At 47.3% G+C, this 13,090-nt stretch overlaps 1 protein-coding gene across 3 annotated transcripts in view; it reads left to right on the plus strand.

The window, feature by feature from the left end:
• The window catches only part of TBC1D2 (TBC1 domain family member 2), a 51,353-nt gene that overhangs the window by 25,993 nt on the left and 12,270 nt on the right, over positions 1–13,090 (plus strand). For all 3 annotated transcript variants that reach the window (XM_055302780.1, XM_055302781.1, XM_055302782.1), the window contains 2 exons: positions 4,249–4,644; positions 9,690–9,800. In XM_055302780.1, coding sequence (XP_055158755.1) covers positions 4,249–4,644; positions 9,690–9,800 — 507 coding nt within the window. The remainder of the gene's footprint in view (positions 1–4,248; positions 4,645–9,689; positions 9,801–13,090) is intronic.

Below are 13,090 nucleotides of genomic sequence, written 5' to 3' on the forward strand. Positions count from 1 at the left end.
CATTATCTGTAATCCTCACAACAGTTACCAGCCCCCTTTTCCTGAGGAGCAAACTGAGGCTCTGAGAGATTCTGCATGCCCAGGCTCTCCCAGGAACCAAGACTGGTTTCAGACTCTGGTCTGTCTGCTTCTCGAGTTTCTGCCCTTTACACCGTGCCATGCTCAAGGAGCTCAGAGAAGGTGGGTGACTGGCTTGAGGTCACACAACTGGAAGAGTCAGGACTGAGGCCCTGGCCTCTTTCCCCAGGTACAGGACTCATCCCAGCCCTACCGCCTCCTCTGTGGTCTCCATGTACAGCTCAGCATCAGACATTAGCATCACAACCGCTCTTCAGAAAATACGAATGCACTTGTGTCTGGTGTCATATTAAAATATAGGACTACTCCAGTACCCCCTAGGCCATTATATGTCCCAGGCCCTTGCAATGCTGGTCCCCAAGAGATTTAGGCTCCTGGAATAGCACCAGATGGCTGCTTGGCCTGGTGACTCAGGCTCTCAGAATTGACAAAATTGCACCCAGCCTGAAGGTTGTCTGCTCCAGCAGATGGAAGCCCATTGTTTGTAGTGATGTTGGCCATCTGTTGACTGATGGGAGTGATGAACTCCTCCAGGTCCTATCTGGGGCCCACTTAGCTCACTCAGGGTAATTCGTTTAGGAAACTCATTGGGAGCAAGGTGCAGCCTCTTATTTCCCTAGAACCCCAGCCAGAGACCAAAATGTACACTCCCCTTTTCCAGAGTCCAGAGTACAAGGACTTCAGAGTGCAGGGAGGGAGGATCGAGAGGGGCCCTAGCTGCTTCCGCTTGGGGAGGGGCACTTGCCATACTTTCTCTCTTATCCTTGAAGTGGCTCTCCCAGGAGTAGAGCATGATCTCCAGTGTATATATGACAAAGCCAAAGTTCACTTTCCTGAAACACCCTCATTAAATACCCCTTTACGGACCTGGAATGGCAACCAAGGCCCCAGGGACTCTAGAGCTGGTGCTCCTTCACCTGCACCCTGTTGGTACCCAGCCTCACAGGGGTCAGTGGCCAATGTGCTGGACTCTCAGTCCAGTGCTCTTTTCCCAGCAATGTTGGGCCCATCCACCTTGATTTTAGTGAGTGAATAAAGTATCAGCTCTTTAATAAGATAAAGCATTAATTTTTAAAGGATGATTTGTTGGCTTTTAAAATTTTAAAGAATCAACTATACTTCAATAGATAAAAATATCTTTTAATAAAATGACAACTCGTGGCCTGTTACCAAAATCTGAAATGGGACAAACAATAACTTGATTAAGAAATATTAAAAAGACCACTGGTCAGCTCTTCTGTTTCTAAGAATGGGTCCCAAAGCATTGCTTATAGTTGTAGGAGTTGGAAACAAGCTGGATGTTCCTCCTTGAGGGTGGGACAAGGGAACTGTGGCACATCCAGAAAAGGAATACCCCCTGCACTGTTGCCAGTGATGGTGCTGCTTGGGGAGGTGCCATAGTGTATCGTAAGGCCCAAACAGCTTCAAAACAGCATGAAGCTTCCCTCTTCATTAAATTTTAAAAAAATTTCTATATGCTGTGTAGGTACATTTTTGTGACTAATGTCCTCAGGTTCATCCATGTTGTAGCCTGTAACAGGATTTCCTTCCTTTTCCAAGCTGAATAATACTCCACCGTGTGTAGATGCCACGTTTTGTTCATCCATTCACCATCAGGGGACAGACATGTGGGTTGTTCCCATCTCTTGGGTGTTGTGAATAATGCTGCTATGAACATGGGTTATTTCTATTTTTAAAGAAATTGAAAGAAGTGTTTCCGTGCAAAATTTATTAACCACACATCCCAGAGAAGTGGAAGACTCTCGATTAGGAGTTGGGGTTCTCTGTTATGGTGTGGGGATTCACCAGCTCCTTTTAGTCTTTTTCCTTCTTTCTTGGGCTTTAGTGTCCTGCTGTGACAGCAAAGAGACTTGCCTGGGCAGGTGGTCTCCCGGGGTCTGCCAGCCACCAGGTTTTCTGAATCCGACGTCCATTCGCACTTCTCATCTCTCTCATCTCGCGCTTCCTGCCCTGATTCTGTCCCTTCCCTGGTTCCTTTCTCCCTGTCTCCTTCTGCAGCAGGGGTCCTGGGCTGGGAGGAGAGTAGGAAGGGGGAGGCAACTAGAAGTAATGAAATGGGCTTCAGATCTGACTCTCCCAAAGCTGGAGGAAAGATATCTGCCTGATGCTGAGCCTCAGACGAGTCTGCACAATAGTGTCTGCTGGTTATTTCGCCCAGGCAGTTTCCAAGGTCATCTCCGAATCCCAGCTGAACCAGAAAATGGCCTCAGCTTCTCAGTTATCCTGGAGCCACAGGAATGGTGATCTCTCTCAGCAGAGCCTGAGAAGCTAGTTCATTCCAAACATTCTGGTTTGCTTTGCAACAGCTCCCCACCCCACCTTCCGGCTGCACCCAAGAATGCCCACAGCCCCACACAGGCTCTTTCATTCCTTGAGGCCTTGCTGGAGCTGTTGACTCAGCACGAGGAAAGCCCTTCCAGCCCTTAACTCCTTCCTGCTGCTTGACTGTCTCTGGCCCTTCTCATTCTTCATGGATCAGCTTCAATTGTTCTGCCCTTCTGTAGAATATACTGGTCTTCCCCCCACCTCCATCCCGGGTGGAAGTCATTGCTCTCTGCTCTGTATCCCCATCTACACCCTTGCTTCCCTCTTGCAGTAAATTACTCCATTACAATAGTTCACTTTTGCTCCCACCAGCCTTGGTGGTTTCTGAAGATGAGAACTCTAAGTAATTCCCTCCTGGGTCCCCGCACCCAGCCTAGGGCCTGGCAGCAAGTGGAGCGTAAAGTTCGGATGGCCAGAGGGAAGGGAGAAAACTAGAAGAGGGACAGTCCGTGGTCCCCAGGTTTCAGAAGATGCATGCTAATTCAACCTTGCCATTAATTTATCAAAGTCATGATTTAGAGCAGTTCTCTTCTAAAATGGAATCATTCTTGGGACATCTGGGTGGTTCGTCAGTTAAGCGTCTCCCTTTGGCTTGGATCATGATCTCAGGGTCCTGGGATCAAACCCCACTTTGGGCTCCCTGCTGAGCAGGGAGCTTGCTTCTCCCTCTCCCTCTGTGTGTGTGCGCTCTCTCTCTGTCTCAAATAAATAAATAAAACATTTAAAACTGGGATCCCATGGTGGCGCAGTGGTTTAGCGCCTGCCTTTGGCCCAGGGCGTGATCCTGGAAACCCGGGATCAAATCCCACGTCGGGCTCCCGGTGCATGGAGCCTGCTTCTCCCTCTGCCTATGTCTCTGCCTCTCTCTCTCTCTCTCTCTCTCTCTCTCTCTCTCTCTCTGACTATCATAAATAAATAAAAATTTTAAAAAAATTAAAACAAAACAAAACAAAAAAACCAAAATGGAATCATTCTTAGCAATAACCCTATCCAGCTGATTCATTTAGTTGAATACTTTGGTGTGAATACAGGTAACATGTCTCTGGGAAACCATGTTCTCAGTCATGGAGCATAGCAATGACCCAGAAAAGGAATATTGAGATTAATAAGTAAGGTCTGCCACAGGAGCCTGGAAGAAGAGCCACAGTAGTGTGCCATCTGCTGCCTTCATTACTGACCGAGCACAGGCTGGGGATGATCTGGGATTGAAGGCCACTCTGTTCAGCAGGGATTCAGTTTTCCCATCTCTGAAAGGGACATGTAGGGTATAGGCTCAGCTGCTGTAACAAAGAAGCCTCTGAGTACTCTGGCCTAAAACACTCTGGAACTTTCTTTCTCTCCTACCTTCTCGTGGAAGAATCCAGAGGTTAAGTGAGAAGCTCTGAGCCAGTAGCGCCATTGCTGTCCTCAGCATACACCCTCTGCTTAGGAGCCCAAGGTGGCTGCTCCAGATCTTGCCATTTCCCAGCCAGGAGGAAGGGCACCCCACACTAGGGGAGCATGTGGGTGGTGGTGGCTTTAAAGATAGGACCCAGAAGCTACCCACATAATTTCTCCTATCCCACTTAGGCAGAATATTGTCATTAGTGTCAACCCACTGGAAGCCTGGTTGGGAGATGTGGCCTTCAGCTGGGGAACCATGTGTCCAGGTAAAACTTGGTTGAACAGAAAAAGAGAAACTGAGATGGCCCAGAGGCTGATGCTAGCCACCCCTCAGGGCTGTTAGGAGAGTGGGTGATAGCAGATGCCCAGGCTCCTGCCCCACCCAGGCCTTCCCCGAGTTCATGGAGTTCACAAGGTGCTTTTTTCCCCCTTCTCCCCCAGGAGCTGGTCAGGATCCTACACAAGGCGCTAGAAGCCGCCCAGCAGGAGAAGAGGGCGACCAGCGCATACCTGGCCTCGGCAGGAGAAAAGGACCGGCTGGAGCTGGTGCGGCACAAGGTGCGACAGATCGCAGAGCTGGGCCGGCAGCTGGAGGCCCTGGAGCAGGAGCGGGACAGCCTGGTGCAGACAGCCAGCCTGCGGGAGCAGCAGGTGCAGGAGCTGCAGCAGCACGTGCAGCTGCTCATGGACAAGAACCAGGCCAAGCAGCAGGTCATCTGCAAGCTCTCCGAGAAGGTCACCCAGGACTTCACGCACCCCCCTACCCAGCCGCCCGTGCTCCCCGGGGCTGCCGACAGGGACCTCCTGAGCCAACAGGAGAAGATGGAGCAGCTGAAGGTAGGGGCCCCGCCCTCCAGGCCCCGGGCCCTTGGAGAGGGCACTGCTCTTGGCCCTGGGGGTTTCCTAAGTGAAGCAGGGAGAACCCTTAAGACCGGAATATTCCTGCTGGAAGTATTGCTACACACTTCTCACTGTATTAACCAGAAGGTCCAGTGCAATTTGTCTTTTCCTGATATCAGTGGCTGGAGAGAGAAGGTGTGTCTACATAATGATTAGAGGTGGAAGAGCACAAGATGAGGTCAGGACTCCTGAGTGCCAGACCAGCTCGGTGCCACACTGATGCCCCTGGGAGTCCCCGAGGTGCCCGGCCGCCTCCCCCAGCACACAGTCCAGGGAATGCATGGCTGGCTGTGACTTGCTCGTAACCATGGCAGTCTCCTCTGTGACACTGTGCGGTGTGGTGGCCACCGCCCTACATGCCCTGTTCCTGTCATCTCATCTGATGCTCCACCAGCCCTGTGAGGCTGTCACTTGTGTGCTCCCCACTGTGTGCAGGAAGGCCGAGGCCGAGAAGGGGGTGTGCGTGGAGCAGCCCAGGGAACTCGAACTCTCTGACCTGTGTCTGCTCCGCTGCCTTCCAGTTTCTTTGGGCCTTCCCACTACTGCCACCATCCCTGCCTCCCCCGTGCCCGGGCTCGTGGCTCTCACCTGGGGAGGCTGTGCCCTCCCACAGAGACCAATTACAGCTTGGGGAACGGGAATGTAATTTTAAGTGTGATGCCTGCCGTGGATGGCAGTGTCCTCTCTAAGACGTGGGGACAGGAACCGCCAAACCACCTGGAGGCCTGAGGCTGGGGATCAGGGCTCATAACCCCCACAGTCCTTAAAGGCAGCTGTATACCCAGGGCCAGTCCTGCCCCAAACCCCGTCACGCGCAGCTGTACTTGTAGATATACGTACGTGGCACAGGGAGCTCCTGTGCTGGAAGAGGGGAAGCAGAAGCAAAAAAGAGAACTCCAAAAGCTTTTGAGAGCCCAGTGGGCAGTTGTGGTACAGTGACCCCTGCCCCAGCTGTGAAGTCGAGGAGACCTGTGTTTGGATCCAGGCTCTGCCTCTTACTAGCTGGGTGATCTCCAGCAAGGTCCCTCACCTCTCTATAAAAACAGCCTCACTGTTGCTACTCACAGGGTTGATAGGGGGGTAAAGGAAGATGACATCAAACCCAGGTTCTGTTCCCTTTCCTTCAATATGAAAAACCACATACTCAGTCTTTGAATCTTTTCCCTTTAAAATCAGATTCTTTTGAGTTCAAAATGAAAAACTAAATCCTTTCAAATGCAGATGGAGCTAGCTTTAGAAAGCTCTCTGGGGCTGGAAAATTGCTTTCATCAGATTGCTTCCCTACCCTCCTCTGCCCTGCCCAAAGTCTTCTCTCTGTGCCCATCCTGCTGGAATCCATAATTGAAGACCCCATAGAGCAGCTGGGGGCCGGGGGGGGGGGTTGGAGTGTGGAGGCAGGGGGTGGTGTAGAGAAATAGATCTTTTGGATGCCTCTAGACTGCCCCCAAGAGCTGACTGGAAGCATGGACTCACCGTAGGAGACCAAGTGTGCCTCTGGATTTGCATGTTCAGGAATTTATCAGTAAGCCCAGATAGGAGGAGGCTCCCATCAACCTAACATACCATAACAGCTGATCCTCAGAGGCCCAGTGTTGATGCCAAAGAGAATTACATGTGCTAGAGTTCCTCATTTATTAGCCTTTAGGTGTCTGCTCTAGCAAAATAGAAGACTCAACAAAAATCCATTGTCTTTGAGTTTGGGGACAGAGCATGTTCACATCTCCCACTTGCCCTGGGATGGACGGCATGCAACTTTAAGTAAATGCCCCTTTGTTGAAGCTGCCATTTTGAGAACAGAATCATCGACCTCTTGAATATTGGAGCTGGGCAGAGTTGGTGATAGCATTTCTGACATTTTTCTGGCAGGGACAGCTGAGCCCGGAACAGGGGAAAGGACTGGTCCGGGGTCCCACAGCACAAGCAGCAGGGTTGAAGCTAGACCACGGGTCTCACCACAGCCCTTCCACTGCCTTCCCCACTAGCACCATGGCTGGTCCACGTGGCATTTCCCCAAGAGAATTCCCAGGCTCCTGACCCCCATGAAGGCAGGCGCAAGCAGACTCTCTTCTTCCTATCTCTTTCTCCAGTTGTGTTTTCCTCCTTTGCTTACTGGTCGCTGTCTGGTGGGTTTCTCGTCTCTGAGCTCTCTCTTTTTCCTCCCTACAGTTCTGAGCTGCGAAGAACACTCAAGGTAGGGCGATGAGCTGAATGGGGGGTGCTGCCCAGACGCCACCCCCTCCCGCCCCCATGGCTGCCCCAAAGGGGTGCTCACACCCACCCTCGCCATCTGGGCTGGAGGCAGGGTGGCCCAGGCAACATGTCCAAAGCCTGGGAACTGCCAGGGAGTGTCTTTGGGGCCTGGAATGAGGACAAAGGGATGGTAACAGAGGCTGAACCGAGTGGCGGTGTAGAGGTGATATAGAGCAGTGGACTCTACTGATGTGCTTTCACCCAGCGATAGTTTATGATTCCTGCTATGGACTGAACACACCTAGGTTTGGATCCAGCCTCTTGTGTTCTAGGCACGTGACTGAGGAGTTTCCTCATCTGTAAAATGGGATTGATGGTACTTTAATACATAGCCCACAACATTAGGAGGATAAATTCCACATAATTGTGTGAGGGAGACGGGTCTGGCACATAGTAGGAACTCAGGCAACTGGTAACTCTCTTCCTCCCTCGCCTGGAAGTTTTTATATTTTCCCAGGTATTTGGGAAGAACACACACAGCAGCCATGGGAAATCTCCCTGTTTTGTACAGCTGTGTGACCTCAGACAACATACTTGTCCTTTCAGAGCCTCTGAGATCCCACCTGATCCCACTTTCCAAGCTGCTAGGGAGATTGAATGGAGTGACATGCTCAGCACGGGGCACAGGGTAATGGTGTATGGAGCCCACTCAGCTTTTGTGTTCATGAATCTGTGAATGTCCAGACACCAAAACAGATGACTGTCTCAGGAAGGGGGAGTGGTCCTGGAAAATCCTGATATTCACAGGAGGTTGGTCCTTGTACTGCAAACATGAGGATTTGCACCAAGCTCACCACGTTTCCATATGAGGATAAGAAAGTGGGGGTTGTGGAGAGGTAGTGGGCAGACACTTGTGCAGAGGAGCAGCTGGCACCCCCTGGCAGCATTTCTGAGAAAAAGGAGCCGAGTTTGATCTAGGGTAGACATGTGGGAGAGTAGAAGGAAGTCTGCACTGAGGAGTTGGAACTACCTGTGTTCAGGCCAGATGGAGAGAGCAGAGAGCAAACTCAGCCTGAGTGCACAAAAGCCTTGCACCCCGGGCACAGTGAGGGATACAAAAGCAGGGGTGGCCAGGACAGGAGACACCACAGAGAGCCCCAGTGGAGTGGTGAGAGGCCATGTGATGAAGTCAGCCTGGGGCTTTTATTTTTAGCTAAGGAGCCATGGGAGCATGGGGCCCTCCCACTGGGTCAACCATCTAGGCAGAAGGCAGCAGACCCTGCGTATGAATTGGAGCTTCTGGGCTGGGAAGGATCTTGGCCAAAATGCAGCCCCCCACCCCCACCCCAGGGAGGATGTGAGCTGTACATACGTACATGACCCATCCCTGATAATGAGGTGCCACAGGCATCTCTGGTGTGGTGCTCTTAGTTTCCAAATAAATCAGGCCCTAGCCAAGGTCATGCCTGCAATAGTGTCTCTCACATGCACTTACAGCCCAGTACATTTCTTGAGTAGTGGGAGCAAAAGGGCTTGAGTTTTGGCTAGTGAATGTCCTAGAATTGCTAGGTATAGTTGTGAGCATGCATTGTCCATTACTTTTGTAACATCCATCCCAGTAAAATGAAGGTTCAGAGCCAGTGCTGTGGCTGCTCCTTTCTGAGGCTCAGGCCCCTGTTTGAGCCTCCTCAGTGCTTGGCCAGCTTCTCCTCAAATGCCCCAGCAGCAGGATCTCACTCTGTCTACTGAACAGCATACAAAAAGAAAACGCTAGGTGCACAGATGCATATCACAGCATTATTCATAATCAAAACCAACTGAAAATACTCAGGGCCCAAGTAAAAAATAACAGGAGAATGATTATAACTAAGGTACAGTAAATTCACCCAACAGAATAGTCATCAGACATTAAAAATGATCATTGGAAAGCTTATGTAACATAGAGAAGTATGGTTGACCCTTGAACAACACGGGTGTGAACTGCACAGGTCTGCTTATAGGTAGATTTTTTTCTGATAAACACAATATAGTAATGTCAGTGTATTTTTTCTTCTTAATGATTTTCTTAGTATTTTCTTTTCTCTAGCTTTATTGTAAGAATACAATATTTACTACGCATATCTCATGAAATGTGTGCCCATTGGCTCTTTGTGTTCTCAGTAAGGCTTCAGTCAATGGTAGGTGATCAGCAGTTAAATTTTGGAGGCAGGGAGTCAAAAGTTACACACAGATTTTTACTATTCAGGAGTGGGTTGTGAGGTGGGATCAGCTCCCCTAACCCCAGAGTTGTTGAAGGGTCAAATGTATTTACAAGGAGACATTAAGTAAATAAGACAATAAGTAAAAAAAATTTTCCATCCAAAATTGTTTAGTATGATTGCAAATATATGACTACGTATGTTTATTTTTTAAACAAACACTATTTGGATGTTTGTTTTGGTCTCTATACTTAGTGTTATGACACGTTACCTCATGTCGTCTCCCAGCTGCCCAGTGGAATAGTATTTCCCCCTTTTACAGGTGAAAAAACAAAGGGTCAGGTTTGTTCAGTGAAGCCTCCCAGCCAGGAAGTCAGAACCAGGACTCAAACTCCAGACCTGATGCCCTCTCTACTGTATCATGCTGGGATCAAGATTAGTGATGGGGGCTGTCTACAATACTACTTCTTTTAGACTTTCTCTTCTGTTGTCATTATTAGAAATTTCTAAAGGAAGGAAGTGTTGGCAGTTGAGGGTGAGAACCAGGGAGATATTTATGGTACAGCACATCAAATGCTTTGCTTTCTTCTCCAGGATGACATGGAAGCATATCGGACCCAGAACCGCTTCCTCAATTCCGAGATCCATCAGGTCACAAAGATCTGGAGAAGGGTGGCTGAAAAGGAGAGGGCCCTCCTGATGAAGGTAAGAGGCAGAGTCCATCTCCATGCCCAGCCACTCTTTGGTCTGTCACCTTCTTGCCCCCATATCATTCTGTCCTTATCACCTGCCTACCCTACCTCTGGACTGTGCCCTTTCATTATGAGCTGCCTTTCCAGCCCCAGGCATTTGTGCTCTGATTGCTGCTTCTGATCACCAAAGTGCAGAGGAAGAGACAGACAGCCATTAATGCACCTTCCCTCCCATCTAGAGTAACTTCCAGAGGATTTAGAGGGCAGCCATTCCTCCCCTCTCCCCTTCATTTTTCTCTTTTCTCCCTTTTTTCCCAAAAAAATTGCATATACGGGGAAATTAGAAAGTGGCCATGCATATCCAGAGAAAGGCTCAGGAAAGACTTGAAAGCTTAAGTTTACACTTTAGGCTACCATTGGCACAGAGACAGCCTATAACAATCAAAAAACAAAATCAGTCTTTTCTCAAATTGGGAGAATCTGATTTCTAGTGTTCAGATATCCAGTTTTCAACAAAAAAATCTCAAGGCATACAAAGATATAGAAAAGTGTGGCCCATTTGAAGGAAATACATAAGTCAAGAAAAACTGCCCCTGAAAAAGACCTCGTGCTAGATAATACTAGACAAAGCCTTTAAAACAGTTGTCTTAAAAATGCTCAAAGAACAAAAGGAAGATGTGGAGAGTCAAGAAAGCAATGTATGAACAAAACAGAAATTTCAATAAAGATTTAGAAAAACCTACAAAGAAACAACAACAAAAAAAAAAATTCCAGAGCCGAAAAGTACAATAACTGAAATGAACAATTCACTGGAGGGATTCAAAGGCAGATTCAGGCAGGCAGGAGGAAATCAGTGGACTTGAAGATAAGAGTGGAAATTATTTTGTCTGAGAAATAGAAAGAAAAAAGTTTGAAGAAAAGTGAACAGAGTCTCAGTGATCTGTGAGACACCATTAAGCAGACCAACGTACCCATTATAGTATGGGTTCAGTGAAGCCTCCCAGCCAGGAAGTCAGAACCAGGACTCAAACTCCAGGCCTGATGCCCTCTCTACTGTATCATGCTGGGATAAAGATTAGTGATGGGGGCTGTCTACAATACTACTAGTTTCGGAGTCCCAGAAGGAGACGGAGGAGGGGGACAGAAAGAATATGAAAAGAAATAAAGGCTGAAAACTTCCCAAATTTGATGAAGACACAAATAAAAACAACCAAGAAGCTCAACAATTTTCAAGTAAGTATAAACTCACAGAAACCCGTACTGAGACACATTATAATCAATCCTTTGAATGCCAAATATAAAGAGATTGCTTGAAAACAGAAAGAGAAGAAACCCCTCACATATAGGGAATCTTCAAGAAGATTATGAGCAGATTTCTCATCAGAAACTTTGGAGGCCAGAAGGCATGGGCCAATATATTTAAAGTGCTGAAAACAAAAACAGCTATGAACCAAGAGTTCGTATTTGGCAAAACTTTCTTCCAAAATGAGGGAGAAATTAAGACATTTTCAGAGAAACAAAAGTTGAGAAATTTTGTTCCCACTAGATCTGCCCCACAAGTAATGCTTGGACAGTCCTAGAGGGTGTGATGGAAAGACACTAGACAGTAACTCAGGAGTGTATGAAGAAACAAAAATCTCAGTAGAGGTAAAGACATGGGCAGTTGTAAGACATAGTATTACGGTAAAAAGGGTTTGTAATTCCACCTTTGTTTTCTACATCATTTAAGAGAATACTTTTTTAATGCTTAATCTAAAAGTTAGTATTACTACAACTTTGGTTTGTAACTCCACGTTTTGCTTTCTACCTAATTTCAGAAACCAATGCATTTAAAATAATTATTATGTTTTGGTGCTCACAATGTATAAAGCTGTAATTTTGTGACAACAACCGAAAAGGTAGGGATGGCACTATAGAGGAACAGAGTTTCTGCATGTTATTGAAGTTAAGCTGGTATAAATTCAATTTAGAATGTTAGAGCTTTAGGGACACCTGGGCGGCTCAACGGTTGAGCATCTACCTTTGGCTCAGAGGCTGTGATCCCAAGGTCCTGGGATCAAGTCCCACGTCAGGCTCCCCTCGGGAAGCCTACTTCTCCCTATGCCTATGTCTCTGCCTTTTTCTGTGTGTCTCTCATGCACAAATAAATAAAATCTTTTAAAAATAAAAATAAATAATTTAAATGAATTAAACTCTCCAATTAAAAGGCAGAGTTTGGCAGAATGGATAAAAACACATGATCCAACTATATGTTGTGTACAGGAGACTCACTTTAGATCCAAAGACACAAATGGATTAAAAGTGAAAGGATAGAAAAAGATATTCTATGCCATAGTAACCAAAAGAGAGCAAGGTGGCTATGTCAGACAAAAGAGACTTTAATTTTTTTTTAGAGTTACGAAAAAGACATATGTTTTTTTTTGTTTTTTGTTTTTTTGTTTTTTATTTATGATAGTCACACACACAGAGAGAGAGAGAGAGGCAGAGACACAGGCAGAGGGATAAGCAGGCTCCATGCACCGGGAGCCCGACGTGGGATTCGATCCCAGGTCTCCAGGATCGCGCCCTGGGCCAAAGGCAGGCGCCAAACCACTGCGCCACCCAGGGATCCCAAGACATATGTTAATAAAAGGTTCAATACAGTGAGAAGATACAACAGTTATAAACATTTACATACCTGGTAAGAGACCAGCAAAATATATGAAGCAAAAACGGACAGAACTAAAGGGAGAAATAGGTAATTCTGTGATAATAGTAGAGACTTTAATACCCTCACTCTCAATAATGGTTAGAACAACCAGACAGAAGTAAGGAACGAAAGGCCTTGAACAACACAGTAAACCAAGTGGATCCAAGAGGCACAGCACAGAACATCTACCCAACAACAGCACACGTATTCCCCTCACGTGTGTATGGGACATTTTCCAGGACAAGGTATTTGTAGGCCACAAATTGTCTCAGTCAATTTAAAAAGACAGATACCATGCAAAGTATCTTCTCCAGCTGCAACAGGATGAAGTTAGAAATCAGTAACAAGCAGAACGGTAAAATTCACTAACTTGTGGAAATTGAACAACTTATTTTCAACAATGAATCAAAGAAGAAATGGCAAGAGAAATTAGAAAATACTTAAAGGCAAAGGAGAAAGGAAACAACATACTAGAACTTAAGGGACACAGCAAAAGCAGTGCTGAGGAGGACATTTATAGCTATAAACACTTACTTTAAAAAAACAAGAAAAGGATCCCTGGGTGGCTCAGTGGTTTAGCACCTGCCTTCATGCCCAGGGTGTGATCCTGGAGT

This window comes from Nyctereutes procyonoides, unplaced genomic scaffold (assembly GCF_905146905.1).
Source record: "Nyctereutes procyonoides isolate TBG_1078 unplaced genomic scaffold, NYPRO_anot_genome, whole genome shotgun sequence".
Lineage (NCBI taxonomy): Eukaryota > Metazoa > Chordata > Mammalia > Carnivora > Canidae > Nyctereutes > Nyctereutes procyonoides.